This window comes from Callospermophilus lateralis, chromosome 1 (assembly GCF_048772815.1).
Source record: "Callospermophilus lateralis isolate mCalLat2 chromosome 1, mCalLat2.hap1, whole genome shotgun sequence".
Lineage (NCBI taxonomy): Eukaryota > Metazoa > Chordata > Mammalia > Rodentia > Sciuridae > Callospermophilus > Callospermophilus lateralis.
Genome location: NC_135305.1, coordinates 126,031,512 through 126,053,605, shown reverse-complemented (window position 1 = coordinate 126,053,605; position 22,094 = coordinate 126,031,512). Strand labels below are relative to the sequence as shown.

Sequence of the window (22,094 nt, the reverse complement as noted above, 5' to 3'; positions counted from 1 at the left end):
CCACCAGCCTGTGTTCTTTTCTTCTCTGCTTTATTTTAAAAGAATATTTTTATTGTTTTTGTAATCAGAATAAACTATCTTTGATTTTGAAAAAGCAAATTAAATGGGTGTGCTACAGACTGATAAGGCCCCAGAGAAACCCTCACCCTGAACCCCACATGGGTGTCCATGGCACCCTGCTCCTGGGAACAACTTCCCATGTGTCATCTGGCAACAGGGTAGACAGCTGGGTAGTGTCACCTCCTCACAGTGGACTCATTCCTAGTAGTTCTTAGTGATAACAAGCAATTCATCAATGAGAGTGGATATCAAAGATACAATGTTGAGAATCATATCATGGAAAATATATACAGCCTTATTTAATCTACATGAAGTTCAGAAACAGGCCAAGCTGAAAAATGGTTTGTTGAAGGGTATATGGAGGGAAGGGAAAACTATATGGAAGAGGAAAGAGATAATTAATTCTGGGGCTCCTGATGTCTTGGCTATATTCTTAGCCTGGGAGGCTAATTGAGGTGAAATTCACATCATATAGAAATCACCATTGTTGTTGTGACTCAGAGGTAGAGTGCTCACCTATTGTGCTTGCTTGCATAGCATGTGTGAGGCACTGGGTTCGATCCTCAGCATCACATAAAAATAAAATAAAGAGGGGCTGGGGCTGTGGCTCAGCAGTAGCACACTTGTCTGGCATGTGTGAGGCACTGGGTTTGATTCTCAGCACCACATATAAACACATAAATAAAATAAAGGTTTATCAACAACTAAAAAAATTTAAAAATAAAATAAAGATATTGTGCCCATCTATAACTAAGAAATAAATATTTTAAAAAAGAAATCAGCATTGTAAAGTGTGCAGTTCAGTAGCATTTAGTACATTCACAACATCATCCAATGCATCACTACTGTTATAATTATTTTTCAAACTTTACAAATGCATTTTGTTTATTCATTATACTTTTTTGTAGTTTGCAACAAAAATAGAAATACATCAAAATATTAGCAGTGGCTCTTCTTTCTGAATTAATTGTTTTTCTCTTTTTAATTTTTTTCTGAACTTTCCATATTGTTTACAGTGAGCAGTTATTATTTTGAAACCAAAGACCAAGACTAATAACATGTATTTTAGGAACAAGTCAGAAAATAAACAAGACAATGCTTTCTTATGCTGAGCTGACACCTGTGTTGTCTCAGTCTCAGCTACGCCTTGTTGCCTCTACCTGAACCTGGAGTTTGGGGGCCCTGAAAACACCCAGAATCTCTTTGCTAGAATGGCCCTAGAGACAAGAGACAAATCTCTCCTAGATGTGATGACTCCCTTCCTGGAATGTTCCAGGTTCTTTGGTCAACTCCATGTCACATGTATGTTTGGTACACTTGATTTCTTTTCCTTTCAGCCCTTGTTGGGTGTTTTTTTTTTTTGTTAGTATAAGCTCATGAAATAGAGAACTGACAGTCCCTTGGGAGAGTGTGTCAAGATATTTTTGCCACTAGCTACTACCTCTTTCTCTCCAAACTTTAATTATTAAAACCCTTAAATAACAACCTTGAGGACAAGTTTAAAATGAAAGTTGAAATGCCTCCCAAATCCTATTACTCCATACAAATAGTGGCCCTGCTGTCCCTCTTACCCCTGCCAATGCATACTGATTCCAGTGACAGTAATCCTACCCCAAGTCTGGCATCCCAAGAGGTCCTTGCTCCTGGGTTGGGAGAGTCTCCACAGTAGGCTGGATGTTTGGATTTTGTTGTGCTTTAATCCACTGAATGGGCTTTTGGTCCCTGTTTCTTAAATGAGGGTCTTGGATTAGATCAATGTGGTTAACCCTCTATGAGTCATGGTCTCTTTCTGTATAAATTCCTATATTTCTCCCCATAACGCACCTTCATAGATACTTTTCAGGGTTTTGTGAAATCTTGGGTTAGATGTCCTAAATAATTTCCCCAAACCTGAGGCCTCCAGGGAGGGGCATTTGGGCATTTTCTTTGTGACTCCAGAGAGCAGACCTTGGATTCATAATTGCACAGCTGTCAGGAGCTGTGTCAAATGCTTTCCACAATTATGCTACCAAAATCTTGCACAGCTCTGAGGGATAGCTGTCACAGTTATCACCTCCACATCACAGTGGAGGATGCGGAGGGGACAGTCACCTGCTCAAAGTTACACACTTGGGCAGGAGTTAGGACTTGAACCCTGGTCTGTTTGTATTCCAAGCTCAGGTCCTCACTACAAACTATGATCTAACCTTGAAGGAGTTAGATTTATGATTCCTGGGTCCTTCCAATACTGAGATCCCACCTCTCTCTCCAGGGTTTTAAATGTATCTCCATGTATCACTGCTTAACAGTTGGTGAGGTGGGCAGAACAGGTACTGACATCCTTTTTGCCAGGTGACAAGGCTTAGGGACATTAAGGAAATGGCTCAAGGTCACACTTTTGAGTTAGGTTCAGAGCTTAGTATTGGAACTCAAGTATTGAATTTAGTCCCTTTACACAGAACTGCCAGGCACCAAGTTTCCATGTTTCTCATGATTAAGATTCACTTAGCCACCCACTCACCTTTAATTCATTTATCTAACTTGTTACACACCCACCCATTCACCTACCAATCTACCAACTCAGCCATCTATCCATTCATCCATCCATCCTCCTATCTACCCACCCATCACTCATCCATTCACCCATGCATCCATCAATCATTCATTCACCTCTCACACATCTATTTACTCACTACATCATTACCATTCATCCATTCCCCTATGCAAGTGCCCACTTATCCATGCATTTGCCAACCATTCTTCCATTCGCCCATCTATCCATCTACCAATCTCTCTCTCCCTCCCTCCCTGCCTTCCTTTCCTTCCTCTTTGATTGATAGCCTTGAAGTTACTGGCTTCTGGAGGTGAGATGAATAGTGTGGAGACATGGAAAGGGACTGCATTTAACTGTTAAACTATATTTTGAGACATTTTTGAAAATGTCATCAAATGAATCTATTTGTCACATTCAAACTGATATATTTATTTGCCACATTTTTAATGTTATTCTATACATTGAGCAACATTAAGTTTTTCAGTTTCAAACTATTGTCCTCCTTAGAGTGAAAATTTCCAAATCTTTCATAGTTTCTCTGAAATAATCTTGGCCCAATGTGCCATAGTTTTAGAGAAATTAAAAAACGAATAAAAACAAGAGGTAATTGCCCTTTGACATTAGAATTTATCTAATGAGATTGAGAAGCATTTATAATTCTTCAGCTTCTTGATTTATTGGGACATTGATTTTGATGAAATTATGTATCTTGAGTGAAAATTCTCAGTAGTATAGACAACTATGAGTGAGGTATCTTATAACATCTTTCTTCTTTTTCTTTTTTCAAAGGTCCCAGAGAAATCAAACAAGGATTTCTGGTTTTAGAGTTTCAGTCCATGGTTGGCCTTTTCCATAGCTCTGGTCTGAGGTGAGGTAGAATACCATGGAAGAAGGGTGTGGGGGAGGAAAGTGTCTCAGGAGTTGGCAAATGGAAAGCAGAGAACTCCAATAATAATTTTTAACCTATTTCTACCATTTTTTGAGTCACATATTCTTTTAAAGAATTTATGCACACTCTCTCATGTATTTCTCATAATATACATGTAAGACAGCTATTAATATTATCAACATTGACTAGAACAAAATATGAGGAGAGAGATTGATTGTCAAAGTGGATTGTCATCTCTAAATGGTAGAGAAATTTGTCAACCACATCATCACTGGTAAAAACTGTTGAAGTACATTCTAGTGTTCAGAAAGTGTATCTTTTTTTAGTTGTTGATGGACCTTTATTTTATTATTTTATTTATATGCAGTGCTGAGAATCAAACCCAGTGCCTCAAACATGCTAAGTAAGTGCTCTACCACTGAGCCACAACCCCAGCCCCCAGACAGTGTATCTTGTTTTTATAATTGGAATTGATCCTGACCTGACTTTGTCCCATGCCAACTTACTTTATTTGTAGTAAGGCACTTATTATTCTTTGCAGAAATTTCTTAAACTTTTGTCATGCAATTGTTTACTATTTTAATTTTGCTCCATTTTTTTACCTTTAAAGAGTTTCTTTTCTCTAATCCTATTTGTTAAATACATGCTGCTCCATACTCATTGATTCTGAAATTCCTTCTCTTTCTATTTTTATGGCTCATCCAACTTTTTCTTTGTCTCCTGCCTTGGTCTGCTGGGTGGAGCTGTAACACAAGTTTCTTGGTTTTGGGAAGAACCTAAGTCTTAGAGTCTCAGAATCCATATTTGAATTATGAGAACCTCTTTCCATACATATATTCTTCCACTGTACCACTTCCTGAGAGAGATGGCACTCTGTTTTTTCATTAGTGTAATACCAAATCTTGCACTCTACCTGTCAAGGTTGTGGTAGAAAAGCAGTAAATATTTATTGAATTGGTAAGTAAATTAAAAGAAATAGACTCAAGTGACATAAGTCTTCTATTTCTTATAATTACACAATAAATCTATGATCATTGTTGAAAAATGAGAAGTCAAATGTGCAAGAGAAAGCCAATGTGACCTGTAGTTCCAGTCCCATAAGTGGCCCAGTGATTAACTATGGATAGAGCTGTGGATATGGATATATATACATATATATACATACATATATATATATATATATATATATATAGATATAGATATAGATATAGATATAGATATAGATATATAGATATAGATATGGATATAGAGACACACATATATATGTCAAATCTAATTTATTTATTTATTTATTGAGATGGATCTTGCTATGCTACATAGGCTGGCTTGAATTCATGAGCTAAAGTGATCTTTCCACCTCCACCTCCTGAGTTGCTGGGACCATAGGCACACAACACTGTGCCAAGCTCACATCTTGTCTTATGACAACTTTGAAATAACACTACGTCCACACCTTTTCCATGCTGTTCAGATCTCAGACATTGTTTTCAGAAGAGCTTGTATCTTAAATCATTTTTTGTTTGTTCTCTGATTATAAAATTAATACCTATTCTTTAAGAAATAAGGAACCAAGGGAAAGTTTAAAGAAGAACCTAAAGCAAACATTTAATCTCTTACTAGAGAGGACCTCTGGGAGAGTGTTAGTGTTAAAACAACACTAGAATCTTCTTTTGTCATCTACGTGTATGCCACTGTTCCCTGCTATTGACATCATATGTGGACCTTTCTAAGGCTGTTTGGGGATATGGATATTAGGCAATTGGTAACCTTTCCTTGATAAAAATGCACACTGGTCATGCATCCACATGCACTGGCCCTGTAGTAACTCTACAGTGAATTCATGAGCAAGATTTCTTGGTGAAAGAGGAGGGCATTCCCAGGTTGTAGATACAAAGGATAAATTCAGGAAGGCCTGAAAGGCTGGATGGTGTCTCCTTGAGGCCTCGCTGAATTGTAGGGCCACAGGAAGTGAGGATACTTATACTCACTCAGTCATCTACTCTTTTTTGGGGTAGTGTTACTGAGGATTGAACTCAGGGACATTCGACCACTGAGTCACATCCCTAGCCCTATTTTGTATTTTATTTAGAGGCAGGGTCTCACTGAATTGCTTAGTGCCTTGCTTTTGCTGTGGCTGGCTTTGAACTGCAGTCCTCCTGTCTCAGCCTCCCGAACCGCTGGAATTACAGGTGTGTGCCACCACACCTGGCTAGTCATCGACTTTTCTGCTCAGGGCCTCCCCTGGTCATTACCTTCCCTGGGACCCTTCTGATGGTAAGGGCCACCACTATCTGATTCTGAGATCCCTCTAGTCAGGCCCTTCAGCATACGACAAAGGATAGAGCTCAGGGTGTGGGGAGTCAGCCAGAGGGCAGCATCAGGCCCAGGGTCTGGGGCTGGGGGTTGGGAGGGGTAGGAAGGGTTCTGCTGTCCCCACCTGTGAATTGCATAAACATCCGGTTTCAGTCCTGAAACCACCCTTGCCCCTCTTAGGCTACACCTGGCCCTGTTTGTCACTCATCCCATGCCCTACTGGCCATGGTTTTGGTTTCTCTTCCCCTTATTTCTCTCCTTTTGTCACCCTGAGTTCTGGTTTCAGCCAATGCAGGGTTAACTTTAGCTTAGGGGATTCCCAGGGGTGACCAGATGCAGGAAGGCCCACCAGAGCTGGGGAAAGGAACTCATGCCACACATCCCCACCTCAGCCCTTGAACTGGCCCCCACCCTATTCCTACCTCAGGCCTCACTGACCCATCAGGACCTGGGCTTCCTTGGCTTATCCTAACCCCAATATCCAGGAAATGCTATGATTATCTAGATGGCTGATCCTCTGGGAATGTTACCCAGCTCCTCCTTGGGCAGATGGGAAGACTAGGATCCTGAGAGGGGAAGTTATTTCCTCAGGATTACATAGCATGTCAGAGGTGGGCCTGAGCAAGAGTCCAGGCAATGACAGCAGTGGGGATTGGTAAGAATCCTGTGGGCCAGGTGCAATAGCCATAATCTTCACCATTCTCTAAACTCATTATGTTGGGGACAGATTGTTGTTATTGTCCCCTTGTACAAATAAGGAAACAGGTTCACAGAGTGGAAATGAATTGCTCAAGGTCAGGGACTGATGAGGAATGGGCCCATCCTTATCTGTCTTCCACATAGTCTCCTCCAAAAAGAATAACTCTCTGGGCTTCCCCAGGCCCGTTGCTGCTGTCCCTCCTTCTTCCTGTCCACTTGGATCTTTGGCCACTGGATCATTGCCTCTGCCCCATGTCTGCTCTCAGGCTCCTTTCTGCACCCCTTTCTGAAATGGAGTTGGGCTTTGGAAGGACGGTGTGGGATTATTCCATGTGAGCATGTTTAGGTCCTGATAGATAACAGCACTTGGTACAGGAGCACCCACTGTGAGTCTGGGCAGGTCCCTTTCTCTCCTAATCTCAGTGTCCCCATTCCTCAGATGGGAGGCCCTCAACTGGAAGTCAAGGCACCCAGGAGCTTATTCTGCCTCACTAATAACTGCTCTGAGCCTCAGTTTTGCCACTTGTGGAATGAGCAATGATTCTAGCTGCTGGCCTCAGAACCTGTGAGTACTCAGCTTGATAACTAGTGTCCTGTGTTTTATAAACAGTACAGGGACAGTAAGGATGCTCAATGTGTCTCGATAAAGAAACAGTTGTTTGAATCATAAATATGTCTAGAGCTGAGGTTCTCAGGGCCTCTACTTCCAGTCTTGCCTCCTCTAGGCCCTGCCCTTTCTTCTGTGCTGGGCCCCAAGGCTCAGGACATGTCAGCCTGCAGGCCTGGCCCAACAAATACATTCATGACCTTGCCTGCAGTGCTTCTGCCTATGGCCAAGTTCCACCTAACTGCCTAGAGAACTTGTATTCACCTCCTGGGACCCTTCAGCATTCTCTGCTAATTCCGTCTCCTCAATGGTCACTGTCTATGTCTGATTATTCTTCCTCCTCTGGGCAGGGCCCAGATTTCCTTCCCTTGTTCCCTACTCCAGTGGTGGCCTGGCTGAGAGCAGGGACTAGCCATGTGGCACAGAGTCCAAGGACTATGTGGGTGGTAAGCAGGATGACAGTCCAGGTGGTGCAGGAGACTGGAGTCTGGGGTCTTTAATGTGGAGGGACTATGGTACTTCAGCAGGGACCTATGTGAGCTGACAGTGGCTCTGTTGAGAAGAGATATTTTGAAACCACCTCTCTGTTCATTTGTTCCTGCTGATCTCCCCAGGCTGCCCGGTTTCCCTTTATCCCTCCAGTCCTAGGGATTCAGCTCCTGGACTCTGTTCCAGGGTGCTGCTTCGACCAGGCTACCTCTAATGACCTCGGTATCATCTGCACTTTATGGGGGAGTCGCAGCTGCAGCATGAGTTCTGGGTTTGGCAAGGACATTACCCCTGAGCTAGCTTCACATCTGCAGGACCTGATCTAGGTTGAGTGTGCGTGTATGTGTTGAAGGGGAGGTAAAAGGGATGCCAGTGAACTTCAGTTGATGAGTAATTGACCACACTAGTTAAGGGCCACAATTTCCTAGGCTCATGGGTGGGCACGTGGGGTGGAAGGCAGAGATGAAGGCACATGTTCTGAGCCTGCCCACCTATTGCTTCCTACCTTATGTATCAGGTGACATGTGCTATGGGTGTGTGTAGCAGCCTTGGCTGCTGACTACCCTGAATCAGGAGCTTGGGGGCAAGAGGAGATATTAACTGGTGTCCCCTGAGAAAGAGTTGGTGAAGTCCTACCAGTGGAAGGGATCTGCCCTGCAAGGGTGAGCCTAGACTCTGTGTCTGGGTATTTGGTCCTTTCTCCAACTCCCATCAGGACATGGTGCCCAGGAATGTCTTGGAAACCTTTCCTCCAAAGTGAAGGAGGATACAGTGTGTATGGAGGAGGCTGGGTCACTTACTAGCAAGGAGCATCAGGCCTCACCCACCTGGCCCATCTTTCATATCTCTCACACTTCCTTTGTCCTCAGCATCCAGACCCATCATGGGTGAGACTGGGCAGGGGATTGGATACCTAATTGCTGTCATCCCTTTCTTCTTTGGTGAAAGAGCAACACATTCCAAGTGTCACTTAGGAGTTGGCTGGGCCATTCTGGACTGACCAGGGACATGAGGAACTGAGATCCTTCATAGGCCAGGACCCCAGGAAGACTTATGGAGGTGATGGATGGAAGGACATATGGATGAACAGACACATAGATGACTAATAGAATAGTCTGAGGTTCTGTACACTGGCAAGGGATGCCATGAGGTCTTTTGGTAGAGGCTGTACTTCTGGACTCCCCATTATTTTTTAAAAGTTTTTGTACTTGTATTTGGAAAGAATGACTTTATTTTTATTTTTGTTGTTTTATTTTTATGTGGTGATAAGGATCAACACATTGCCTCACACATGCTAGGCCAGCTCTCTGCCACTGAGCTACAGCCCCAGTTCTGGACTCCCCATTATTACCTCAGACCCAGGGCTCCAAGGGTGGGCAGCCATTGTGAGAACCTACATTTCTCTCCCACTTCTGTATTTAGCCCAAAGCCCCCAAAGAGTACAAGGTCTTAGGGCAGCAGGGAGATGTGATACACAGAGTCCTACTTCCAGACATGGCCAGTCCTGCCCACCCAGGTATCCTCTGAACTCCAAGGATATGTCTCTGCCTGTGGTTGGCCTTAGCTCTGTGCCACACATTCAGAATGGATCCTGAGAAGCCCTGAGAAAGGGGTAGGACCTGCTTGAACAGAAGATTCCAGAGACAGAGCATGCAATTTCTGTCTGTTAATTGACTATGATCTTGAGCTCCTGACTAGGTCAAGCCTGGGCACAGGGGTTCAGGTAGCCTTGGTGCTGAGACATGGGCCCATTCTCCAGCTAGGCTGGTGGAAGTTTCAGAAACTGAAGCCCTTCCCCTGCATCCCCCTTACCCCAGGGACCAGGAGGTACCAGCTGTCCCTAGGGAGACATCTGGGGCCTGGTGGGGTTTCCCAGCTATTTTGGGCCTCAGAGAATCTTGGTTTCACCAGGCCAGCTGCACTAGGGTAAAGGTACTAGGACAGCAGGGAGCCCAGCTAGGGCAGGGGGGCTAACCCATGCCTGGCTTGTGCTGGAACAGCCCGATGATAACAACAATCAGCTGTGGAAACAAGCAAACTGTCCATTTTCCACCTGATAGTCTGTACCTTCCCTTCAAGGAATGAGGTTCCATTATTATCAACCCAGATGCACAGAGGGGGAAACTGAGACTAAGCACAGCCACCAACTTCAGCTGTTGGGGTCTGGCCCTGAGACAGGGTTCCTCTGTTCCTGCTTGCTTTTGGCTAATAGGGAATCTTTCCACACAAGACCCCAGCCTTCTCCCTCCCCATTTTATTTCTCCCCAGGACTCCTGTATGTCATAATTAACTTGTCTCTTAGGTGTATTTCTGTCTCCCCTGAACTTGAGTGCTCCAAACCTGGAGTGTTCCAAGTGGTTCTAGCACATAATATGTGCTCAGGAAAGAAATCTGAACATATGACTTTGCTCTTGACATCATCTATACTAGGACCCATCCATGCTTGGCCTTGGTTCACATTAGAACTAAGTTGGAGCCCCTATTTAGGCAGGGCTCCCTGAAAATAGACTTACCTGGCTAGTGTAGGCCCTTTCAAGTGAGAGTTGCTCTTTTCTGCCTTGGCCTATGCAGCCCTTCTGTCCTCTGTTGGGAGCCTACACTGGGGTATAGCTGCTGTTCCCTCCTACCATGTAGGTCAAGAAAGAGGTGAGAGGAATGTGTGTGTGTGTGTGTGTGTGTGTGTTTGTGTGTGTGTGTTTTGTGTTGGCCCTTATCTCTTCTAGAGTCTCCATGGTCAGGAGGCCCTGAGGTCTTCACACACAGACCAGGTGGTGACCAGCCGTGGATAATCTGTCCAGTAAACACTTGAGGGTGGGCCCAGGCTCCATTATCCAGTAAGCTGTTGGCATAGTGGAGGCTCAGGGGACATGAACCTGAGTTGAGAATCAGGTAGATCCTGAGACTTAGTTGAAATGTTGATATGGTTGAAGGAAAATATGTTACCATAAGGGGTGGCCTGCTTGGAAACAGGTGGTGAATGCTGTGGGGATGGGGGAGTCAGATGTCACTCAGCTTTTCTGTGGCTCCTGTCCTGGTTACACTGAGGCATTATCCCTGATTTGTGTAGTTCCCCTGGGGAGCAATGCTTCCTAGATGGCTTATCTCTTACTGGTTCCTGCATAGATGATGCTGTTATTAAGCAAGAAATGGTGTCAGCATCACCTCCTTGCCTCTCAAGAATTGAGCAGGTATGAGTTCACTTCCAGGGGCTCCAGGTGAGACCAGGAACTTCATAGTTATCTAGCTGTAGTTCCTTCATGGTTTCTCTGTCAAAGCTGAACCCAGACAGCAGTGTCTGGCATGGCTGGTTACATGGCCTGGTGACTGGGTCTTATACTAGAACCCATCCATGCTTGGCCTTGGTTCACATTAGAACTAAGTTGGAGCCCCTATTTAGGCAGGGCTCCCTGAGAATAGGCTTACCTGACTGGTCTAGCTTTGCTTGGCTTTGCTCCCCTCCCCCATTATATGTCATTTTAAAGCATCATTTAGTCATTTGACAGTTTATTTGAGATTGGGTGATCAAAATTCATCATCTAAACTGGGACTTTTCTGGGAGTGGAGAAGCCACCAGTAATAATTACATGAGAACAGGCACAAATTAGGAATGTCTGGGGAAACCCTAGATCCCTTCTGCATAGAGCTCCTCTGGTCTAGAGTGGTTCTGTGGAACTATTGCCCTAACAGATTAGGTTTGAGATTCAAAGTAACTAGGCAGGTATTCAGGAAGACTTGCCCTGATCCTAGCACTCTCTGCCATGTCTCTGTGTTTATGTTCCCATGGCCTCTCTACAATTCTTCAAGAAGGCTAAATAGGTGAGCATTTCCCTCAGATCACCCTAGATGGAGGATGTTCTCTTGCTAGGTCCTTTTAAAGAAATCTCTTGGCTCTTGGGGACTTTACTTTGCACAACAAAATGCTTTTGAGAAAGAAACAGCCTTCCCAGCCTGTGACAGTGTTACTTTGGGAGTCATCCAATCTCATGTGTGTGAGGGATCCAGGGTGATTTAGAACTGTTCCTCATGCATACCTCATTGAGGAGCCTCAAGGAGGTGCTTTGATTCAAGGTCATGACATGTGGCTTCTTCAGAGCCATAGAAACCCATCCTGAAGAGGGGATGAAGACTGGGGTTTCTGTGAGATCACAAGGATTCAGACAGCAGCAGGGAAATGCTCTGGAGATGAGGTGCGAGACAGGGAAACTAGTCCAGGAATGACAGAGCCCCTGGTGAAGAAGCTGATGTGTCAGGAAGAAAGGGCAAAGTCCACTAACATTATGCTGTGTCATTAAATGTCAGTGGGCACTACAGTGGACAGTGACTATGTCATCCATACTCCTAGAAGTTCAAATTTCTAGTTGGCTTGAAAACTTTGTTTTGGACCTCTGAGTTGGGAAGTACAGGCTGGGGGTCATGAGTACTGTGGGATGAAGGATATGGGTGTCTCCTGTCCAGACCTGGTGGAGGATATTCTCCTGGTGCCTTTGCAGGTCTTGCAGGGGGGTTGGGCCAGATGAGAGAGTCACCCAGCTCAACTCAGCAGAAGCTGCTGGCTTTGCTTCTCCCTTCCCCCAGGGCCCCAAATAGCTATTTCCCTCCCTCCCCCAGGCCTGAGCAGCCACTTCACTGTCTCTCCTCCAGAGCCCCACAGTCCCCTCCCTAGGGCTCCCCCACACCCACCTGTGCTATTCTGGGCTATGACTTTTGCTGTAGAGGAAGCCAGTCTCCCTCCCCCTTCTGACTCTAAAAACCTTGTCTCAGCCAAGGGCCCATCAGCTACTGGACCCTGACATTCTTCCTTGTACATTGAGGGGCTTGCCCAGCATAGACCTGCCCTGTGTGCCTGGGCTGTTACTTCCTAGGGTCAATATAGGTCTGAGCTGGGCACAGAGATGGGAGCAGATGGGTGGGTTTAGGTCTGGATCTGCTGCCTTTGGGCTATGTGGGCCTGGGCAGACTGTGTATGTCTCTCAGGGTCATATGTAAGATGGGCAATCATAGTCCTCAGGTGTCAGAGTCACTGAGGGTCAATGAGGTACTGTGACATGGCCAAAGTGGCCCAGAGCTGGCAGCTGAGGCATCTCATAGACGCTTCTGTTGTTTAAATTCATCCCAAGCTTAGGGGGAGATTCCTGGGCTTTGTCTGACATTCCCTAGTCTGTGTGGATGGTGCTGACCTCCAGGAATTGAGGAGGGGAGTAGTGGTAAATTCCATATTATCTCCCACCAGCTTGTGAATTCCTCCAGGGTAGGTGGTCCTCATGTCCCTCCACCCAGCACTTGACCCTGCTCACTGAGGGTTTGTTGAATGAATGTGTGAGTGAATTAATGATTCAATGACAATGGGCCACAGGGATGAGGATTTGAGGAAAGAGCCTGGAGATGGGTCACCCCACAACTCCCTGTGACCCTGACTGTGTCATTACCCCATTGTTGGAGACTCAGTCTTTTCATCTGGTTTGCTTTGCTTTGTAGACACACTGAGCCAGAGTAGACATAGGAATCCAGGTCCTCCAACTCCACAGAACCACAAGAGTGTCCATATGCTCAGCATCTTCTCTTGGCCTTGTATAGGCACAGCCTGCCTAGGAGGGAGAGTGATTTAAGGCCAGGCAATTGGATAACCATATCCATGTGGTCTTTAACACCTGTGGCACCTAGACTGGCTTAGCCCTTTCAGTCAGGTATGGGGGAAGATGTAGTCACCTTGGGTTGACCTTGGGACAGTGGACCTAGGTGCTTACCATCTGTGTAGCTGTGAGACTCAGGTGAGCTGCCTTGGCTCTTGGAACCTCTGTCTCCTCAACCACAAGGTGTGGGAGTATAGATGTCTGCCTCCAAGGTGGTCTGGATCACATAATATAAAACATGTCAGATACCAGCTCAGAGTTTCCCTGAAAGCAACCCTCAGCCAAGGTCAATACATTGAAAGGTGGTGGCAGGTGAGATTATATCTGCTGTAGAACTGGGAGCAACTTTACAGTGAAACAGCAAACATGGAGGGCTCAGTAAGGTCCAGTCCAGAACCCAACTGAAACTCTGAGGGATAGGCTGCTAGAGACACAACCCTTGTCACTGGGTGCCTACCTCCATTGGGGACTCAGAATGGTAAGCCCATCCTTGGGCAGGGCTGCCACCAGGAGAGCCAAATTAGCAGCTTCCAGCAGCCATCAAGCCCCAGCAAGGGTAAGAGATTGAGCAGGCAAAGAAGCAATAGGCCCAGAGTATACAAGGAGCCAGTTCTCAATAGTCCTGACAGGGCAGCACCAGCATAGAGGACCAGACAGAGGGGCCCAGCAGGGTGAGGAGTTTCAAGATGGTGAGAGTGGCATGAAGTGTTCAGAGTCAAGATCAACAGAGGAGGATAGTGAGAGGATCCTTGGATGAAGCCACCTGAAGGCCATCAGTGCCATGGGAAGTGTAGAGAGAGAACGTGGCAGGAGATTCTGGGCTTGAAGTGGGAAGGAAGGGCATGGAGTCCAGGAGTCCTTGGAGACACGCTGATAATGGTAGGAGCAGGGAAGTGACAACCCAGTGATCTACTTCTGGCAAATCACTCAGTCTCTGGATCATGAGGTACTGTGACTTGCCCTAAGTGGCCCAGAGCTGACAGCTGAGGCATCTCATAGTCTCCATTGTAGGCTGAAGATCCTCATAAGATCTTCCTCCAAGGGCAGTTTGGTGACTGAGAAGTAGATCCTGGAGAGCACTCCTCAGGGGGTCATGGGAAGAAAATGTCTCAGAGATGTGACTGAAATCACAGACTCAGAATGGTAAGCCCATCCTGGGGCAGGGCTCTTCCCTGTGATCCAGACAAAGTAGGGACTGTGGAAGACCAGAGAGGAGGGCAGGGTTGAGCCTGTGCTGGCCCCAGGAATTGCTCAGATTGGGGATGGACAGGACATAAAAAGGGAGAAAAATTAGGGAGAAGTCTCCCCAAATCACCAGGGAATTAGGAACTAAACTGAGCTTGACTGAATGAGGACCCCTAAGGATAGTACTTCCTAATCCCAGAACCTGAGAATATGTTATGCTCTGTGACCACAGGGACTTTGCCCAGGGGATAATGTTAAGGGACCTGAGATGGGGGATTATCCCAGATTATCTGGGTAGGTCCAAGGTAGGGTCTTTATAAGGAAAAGAGGGAGATGGGAGGTCAGAATAAGACAAGGAATGTGGGAATGGAAGGAGAGGAGAGAGAGAGAGTGGGGGGGAGAGAGAGAAGAGAAGAGAAGGAGGGGAGAAGGGAAGAGAAAGATAGGAAGAGAGATTTGTAGGTGCTGCATAGCTGGCTTTGAAATTGTCGGAAGGGATCAGGAGTCCAGGAATGTGGTATCCTCCAAGAGCTGGAAAAAGTCAGGAAATGGACACTTCTTGAGTTCCTAGAAAAAGTCTGGCCCTGTCAATACCTTGGTTCTAGATTCCCAGGATGCATTTTGGACTTCTGACCTCCAGGCCTGTGAGAGAATAAATCAATGTTGCTTTGAGCCACTGTATTGCAGTGATCTATTTCAGCAGCCACAGAAAATTCCCACAGGAGTGGGGCACTCATTGTGGCCCCTCCATAGGCCCTGCCCATGGTGACACAGGCCTGACCCTAGGCCCTGAGCCCTAACCCTGCTAACTTCCATGGTAGAGTAAAGAGACTGGAGCTCAGGGACTGCATGAGTGGTAGGGTGGGGCTGGGCCACAGACTCACCATTCCTGCATGGTCAGAGAGAGGCTGGATCTCCAACCCTGCTAGTCACTGTCTCACAGAGAAAGTCCCAATACAGAACCTACTTTTCCTGCTGATGTCCACAATTGAATGAAATACTCCCAATAAATAATGACTTCCCCCTCAACAAAAGAAGATGGCAGGTGACCTTCTGTGCCACACACTTTAGAGAATCACTATGTTCTGGGGCCACGGATTGGTCACCTGGGTGTATGGCAGAACCCAAGTATTCTCAGTGCTGAAGCCTCAGATAAAACATGTCTCCACCTCTAATTGTGGTACAATATGCCCTGTCTCAGTTTCATCCAGCAATGTCTTTGTTTAACCTCATAGAAATTATGAGGCATTTCCTTGGTTCCCTGGGAGTTAGGAGCTCATTGTTGGCAAGTGTCCAAAGTTCTTGGCAGGCCTTTTGTGTGGCCGTGTCCTTCTTAGCTTCCTCCTATTTCTCTTTTGTACCCAAACCTACCATTGGATAAGGAATTGAGGTGGGCTCTGAATTTAAGAGTTTAGAAGTCAATGGCATTGGTGTGCTCTGAATTCTGTGGATTGTCTTGTTCTCAGGAGTGATGGGGAGGGGCTATATGTGAGTAGGAGCTGAGTTGGGCAAAGAGGAGGAGAGGATTTCAGGAGTCCATCCCAGAGCAGAGTTTCTAGGCTGAAGGTAGAGGGGACATGAGGTACAGTGACCTGACCAGGGTGGAGAAAGAAACTATTTCAGGAGGTCCCAGACATGGTTAGCTCCATATAGTAAGGACCCAAACAGTTGGGGGCCATGTACTAGGAGGAAGAAAAAGAGGAAGGAGAGAGAAGAGACACCCAAGTCCTTCAGACTACTGTTTTCCATCTGATGCTCCAAGAGACTGTGAACTTCTTCTCTGGGCTACTTTCCTCCTGGGTGCCAGAATCTTCCCTCTACAAAGTAAGAATCTCAGGGAAGTTGCAAATGAATGGGTGTTAAGAGAAATGGAGATAGAGAAGATTTCTGATTAACAAAGCACCATCATTGCAGACCCTGCTCTATCTACCTGTAGAGAAGCTTCTAGGGCTGCCTTGGTGGGAGAGGGGACATGAGACTCAGAGTCTGAATTCCAGAGAGTCCAGTTGATGGAGGGCTTCAGTTTCTGGAGTCTTTCCTGTTTAGAGATTGGGTCTATGTTAATTCTAAGAGGCCTCCCTGCCATGTGAATTTGTGGTGGAAGATTTCTCTGTCCTAGGAGGTGCTGCCTGACACAGGCCTATCCCTGTCACCTGTCTTTTTCAGGAGTTTCTGGTCAGGAGATTCTTTCTGGTGTCTCTCCTTCAGTTATAGGATGGGAAGTTGCCAACATTTGGGCCTGTGTGTCCTGAGCTCCATCATGTCTATGGTGTCCTGCTTGTGCTGAGGGAGGAGGTGGTACTCAGCAGTTATGCCCACCTTTCTCTCCCTCCCTCTCTTCTACCAGTGCTTGAATCCAAATGGGCTTAACCACAGTGCCACATCTACAGCCCTTTTTATTTTATTATTATTATTATTATTTTAAATTTGGAGACAGGGTCTTGCTAAGTTGCTTAGGGCCTAGCTAATTTTCTCAGGCTGGCTTTGAATTTTTTATCCTCATGCCTTAGCCTCCTGAGTTTTGGGATTACAGGCATTTGCCATTGCATCTGGCTGTATGTCCATCTTCTCAAAGGAAATTCTTTTCACATCCTTACCACCTTTTATTTCCTTCATCATCTCTTTGAGTCCCAGTCCTAAGGATCTTTTCCCTAGGTTGAAGGCATCCCATGGCCAAGACCTTGGGGGATGATCCTTTGAGCACTTCCCTTCCTCCCTCCTACACCTGATAGTCTTGGGGGCCCAAACTACTGCCCTATTCCCTTGGGCCCCAAGGATAAGAGGCCCAAAGAAAAGAAATAGATATCCATTCATCCATTCAGGGAAGAATGTTCACTGGAGAGAAAGATGGAATCACAGTGATGCCTGAGCAAGAAGCAAGAAGGGATCACTTGAATCATCCTATCCTGTGCCAAAAGTAATCTGAGAAGATGGGACATATTGGAGGAGGTGAGGGGCCAGATAAGGAAGAGAAAGTTTACAGACCTCCAGATAAATTTAGACTTCAGCGCTCACAAGACAGAAAAGAGAAAAATCTACCTAGATTTCATCCTGAACCCCAAAGACAAGGGAAAGAGAAAGATTCAGCAAGAATGGTTAGCTAGGTGCTTCTTCTGCACGCACAACATAGGAGTGCAGACCTGAACTCCAGCCCCTCCTATCATCAGTCTCAGACCCACCTACAGCTGTACTGTGAATCTAGGGGCTAGCCACCTATTCAGAGGACAGGTACAATACATGGGAGAGTGTCAGAGGTGGCCCCTCCTTCCATGGAATCACACAGTATTTGGTTCGTAGAATCCATCCACCTAAAAGGGAGTGGGTTAGGGAGAAGGCATAAATGTACCTCACAACTGGTTTCATTGCTAATGTCTGGTCCAGGAAGGGGCTGTGTCCCCAGCTCAGCTCATCTTGGAGAATGTACTGGGCAAAAAGAGAGAGACTTCTTTATATCATAGTGAAAGTGGAGCTGGGGACCTGTGTGGAACTGAGGCACCTAAGAGGGTCCTGGGTGCCCATTTTAAACCCCAGAAGGATCTACAATAGAGAATGTGTGTATATGTGCTCATGTCTGTAACATATGTGGGTGCATGCATGGGCTTTCACGTGTGCATTCATTTGTCTCATAGCTCAGGTCCCCACTGTGTAGGGCTGCCAGGACAATAACCTGTTTAATAGGACTAACACAAAGCTCCAAATGAGAGGAGTCAGTTCAAAGACTGATGCAAGATGTAAGGCTGGAATTCAGCACTTGACTGTAATCTGGAGCAATCATTGACTAGCCATGAACTGCTGAACATGAAGAACTAAAGACAGGGAACTATTGAGCTGGCCATAAGGGACAGTAGAGAGTAGAGCTGATCCATGTCTCTGAGAGGCTTTGAAAAAGAAAAAAATAGCCAAACAGGGCACACAGAGAAGAGTGTGGAGTAAGTAAACAAGATCTAGGGGTTAAGAATTCCTTTCAGTGAGTGATATTCAGAGGGATTATGGGGACCAAGGCTGTATCCTGGGGAGGGAGGAGCAGGATGGACATGGAAGGAAAGGCAAGTGGCTGCAGGCAGTAAGGACAGGGATTATAGGTGGGGGAAGGGAGACAAAAAAGGGATGGACTCTGGTGATGTGGGCTTAGACTGGAGATGGAAGGACATTCAAGGATGAAGTGACCTTCAGACTGTCCCAGGGAAGGGAACTCACACATTCTCCTGGAGGCCTTGGGGATCCAAGGAGAGACTGATCCCGGGAATGGGAAGGTGAACTAGTCTGCACAAGAGGAGCAAGCACAGGGTGAATAGATGAAAATATGCAGGCTGTGTTCTTGCTGAGAACCATTCCATTGCTGTAGAAAATTCTGTGGAGCTTGGGTGAGAGTGAAAGCATCTACCAAGGAAATATCAGGGGTCTTTCCTGGCCATTTTGTCTCAAAGTCTAATTGAGTACACCTGATGGGATGGTCAAAGTTCAGATGGGAAGTGTGTAAATTATAATAAGCAAGACCATGTTTTCTGGTTGAAAAGGAGAATGTTTATTGAGGGTTTCTGGGTTGAGGGAGAAGGGCTGGGATGGTAGGGGAGGGAGGAGAGAAGCTTCCCTGGGGTTTTCAGCTCCAGGGTGGAGTGAGGGTCTGGGATCTAGGAACACTGTGCAGGGGACACACTCTTCTCCACGGTGCTCCCCTCATGAGTGACCTGGCAGGTGAATGAATTATGAGATTTCCACTCATCTGCTGTCAGAGTCAGGTAGCTGCTGGCCATGTACTTATTGTTGGTCTGTTTGGAGGGCTGAGTGTTCTGCACGCCCTGGGTGACCTTGGTGCCATCTTTCTTCCAGTCCACGGTCACGGCACCCGGGTAGAAGTCGTTGATCAGACACACCAGTGTGGCCTTGTTGCTCTGGAGCTCCTCAGAGGAGGGTGGGAACAGAGTGAGCGAGGGCGCAGCCTTGGGCTGACCTGCAAGATGGACCAGGCAAAAGGGATCAGTGTTCTGGTGTCCACCCGGGGACACACACTTAGTGTGTGAGGAGGGTCTTGTTCAGGGACTCTGTTGGAGCATGTGTGATATAGAAGTGTGTTAGGAAATTCCTCAAGCTATTCCCCATGTTCACAGCCTTTAAACAACCCAGGACACCTGTGTGTCACCTTACCTGGCACCTCTTAGACCATAGCCTTTCACACAGATATGTCACCCTTGCATTCCTGTCCTGACTCCCCCTTCATCTTGTCCGGCCCGTTTGTCATCTCTTTCTGTCCTTTGAGCTCTCTGGGATTCCAGTGCATTCCATTATGGGTCAGTTCTGACCTGATTTCTTGACTCTGATGGTTAGTGTTTTTACCAAGGAGCCCATTTTCAAACCTATGAGTCTCCTCTTGAGTCTCTGCCATGGGTAAGGGTCATTGTTCCTAAAAGTCTGTCTGTCTGGCATGGCCTCAAGGTTAGAGTCCTTGTTTACAGGCCAGATACAGGTTTTCTGCACTGGGAACTATTTTCTGTAAGTCCAGGATCTCATTCTTCTGAGGAGCTCACTTTGCCATATCATGCCCTTCAGTGAATGTGTACCCAGCATCATATATACAGTCTTCTCCTCCTTTCTTTTTCTTGACTAAGTTTCATGAGTCCCAATACAGCTCTGGGCCCTTTACCTAGAAACCAATGGAGGCTTAAGAATCCCTTCTAACTCCTACCTTGTTTCTTGTTCTGTATTCTTGAGTCTTACAGCCTTGGCACATGATATTCTGACCTCTGATTTCCCAGTCTTAGGTGTTCCAATTCTTTCCTAATTCAGCTAATTTCAGCTCCTCATAGCACCTGGTCCTTCTTCCCCATAAGATAGTGCCTCAGTGCATATGCTCACACAGTTCATCAGAAAGGGATTAGGCCAACAGAAGACGAAACAATAGAGCACATCTTAGGGAAAAATATGCCACAAAGAGACAGACAGCTGAGTATCCAAAGGTTATCCTGTCCAGTTCCTTTCCTCTGATGTCAGAGCTGAAGGGTGATGGATACTATTTGAGTTTTGCTGGGTTCTGAACAGAAAAGGAAAGTTCAGTGCCCCAGGGCCGAATTCCATGGAGAATGTTTAACCCCAGGCTGAGACAAGACACAGAAGAACACAACCAGGGGAAACTCTTACAATCTTCATGGATAACAATGAAAGAGGAATAAGGAATCACTCACCCAGGACTGTCAGCTGGGTCCCTCCGCCGAACACAAAAGCACTGTGACACAAGATTGTGCAAAAACCCCTCCCTGCCCTATCCCTACCCCCTTAGACCCAGCTTCAGCTGTGCTAGAGGCAGCATCTGATAGACCTGGCATCTTAATGAGAAGAAGGTGAAAATCACTGAAAGATGACCAGTACATGGTGTCATTCTTGGAAGGTGCCACCTTCCTGTGAAAAAGCCTAAGAGATCACCTGCATGTATTTCTCTTCACTATGGAAGAATCACTTGTTAGGAAAAGGAGAAACAAAGGAAATGCCCATTTCATGCTCACACATTCCCCTGGCACCCTTATTGCAGCCTCTGCCCACAGGACCCTTCTGGGCTGCCTACCCCAAGTGGAAGTGACAGTCCCTGTGTCTGGATCCCAAGGAGGCCAGTAAATTGAGGGTTTCCATGGAATTGGGACTTAGCCTGGGGCTGTGACTTCTAAAGTGTCACACTATTATGTGAAGTTCTTGGGGGATGTGTCAGTCCTGGGACATCTCCTGTCCCAACAGTCCCTGTTATCTCTGCCTAGCAGGATGTCTTCCCTGGGAATCTTCTGTTGGGTCTCTCCTCCAGTTGTAGGATGGAGAGTGGACACATTTAGCTTGTGAGTCCTTCACCCCACCCTGGCCAGGCATCCTAACTCTAGTGGGGCAGCAGGAGAAGGGACCCAACAACTGGATTCACCTTTCTACACAAAGTTTTTCTCCAACCCTATCTCCTTTCTATTTCCTTCTCCCTCATTCCAAGTCCCTAGTCTAAGTCTCTCCTCAATGGGTGGAAGCAGCCATAGCTGGGACCATGGAGCATAGACCCTGGGAGGTCAAGCACTTCCCCTCCCCCTTTAAAGACCCCATATCCCTAGAGCTTTAGCCTGAGACACTTGGTGTCTCTGAACCCTGTGGTTCAGAGACCTCAGCAAATGGAGGGGGTGGATATTCTGAAGTTCAGACAAGAAAACTCCATGAGAGAGTTCCTTAGCCAGAGAGAATTCCCAGCAGGGTACAGAAAATGGTCATTTCTATCCTGCCCCAGAAAGTAACTAAGAATAGGGGATGGACTGGAGAAAATGAGTAAGCAGATGAGGAGGGGAAAAGATAACAGATTCCTGCACAGGTTGAAACCTCAGCTCCAGAAAAGCTAGAAAGGAGAGAAAAATCTACCCTAATTTAGCCTTGGACCCCAAAGGGGAGTGGAAGGGAAAACTCACCAAGGACGGTCAACTTGGTCCCGCTGCCGAACACAGCACACTGTGACATAGATCTGTACATAAACCCCTTTTTACACCATGGCCCAGACCCTCCTGCAGCTGCACCAGAGGCCCAGGGTTCAGCCTCCTTTCACAGGGGCTGCTCAGGCCATGGGTCGGTGAGATTTGGTGGCTTTTGCTTGACCTAGAACATCACCTCTTTGGAGGCTGTGGAATTTGACCATTGTGAGTCATGGCAAGGATTTTATTTAATTTCATTTATATATTT

General features: G+C 46.3%; 1 gene segment (V, D, J or C); it reads right to left on the bottom strand.

Moving 5' to 3' along the window:
* Window positions 1-18,919: 18,919 nt before the first annotated feature.
* On the bottom strand, window positions 18,920-21,875 carry LOC143398566 (immunoglobulin lambda constant 6-like). The segment is given in 2 exon segments: window positions 18,920-19,356; window positions 21,827-21,875. Coding segments are annotated over 2 exon segments (369 nt in total).
* Between the last annotated feature and the right edge of the window lie 219 nt (window positions 21,876-22,094).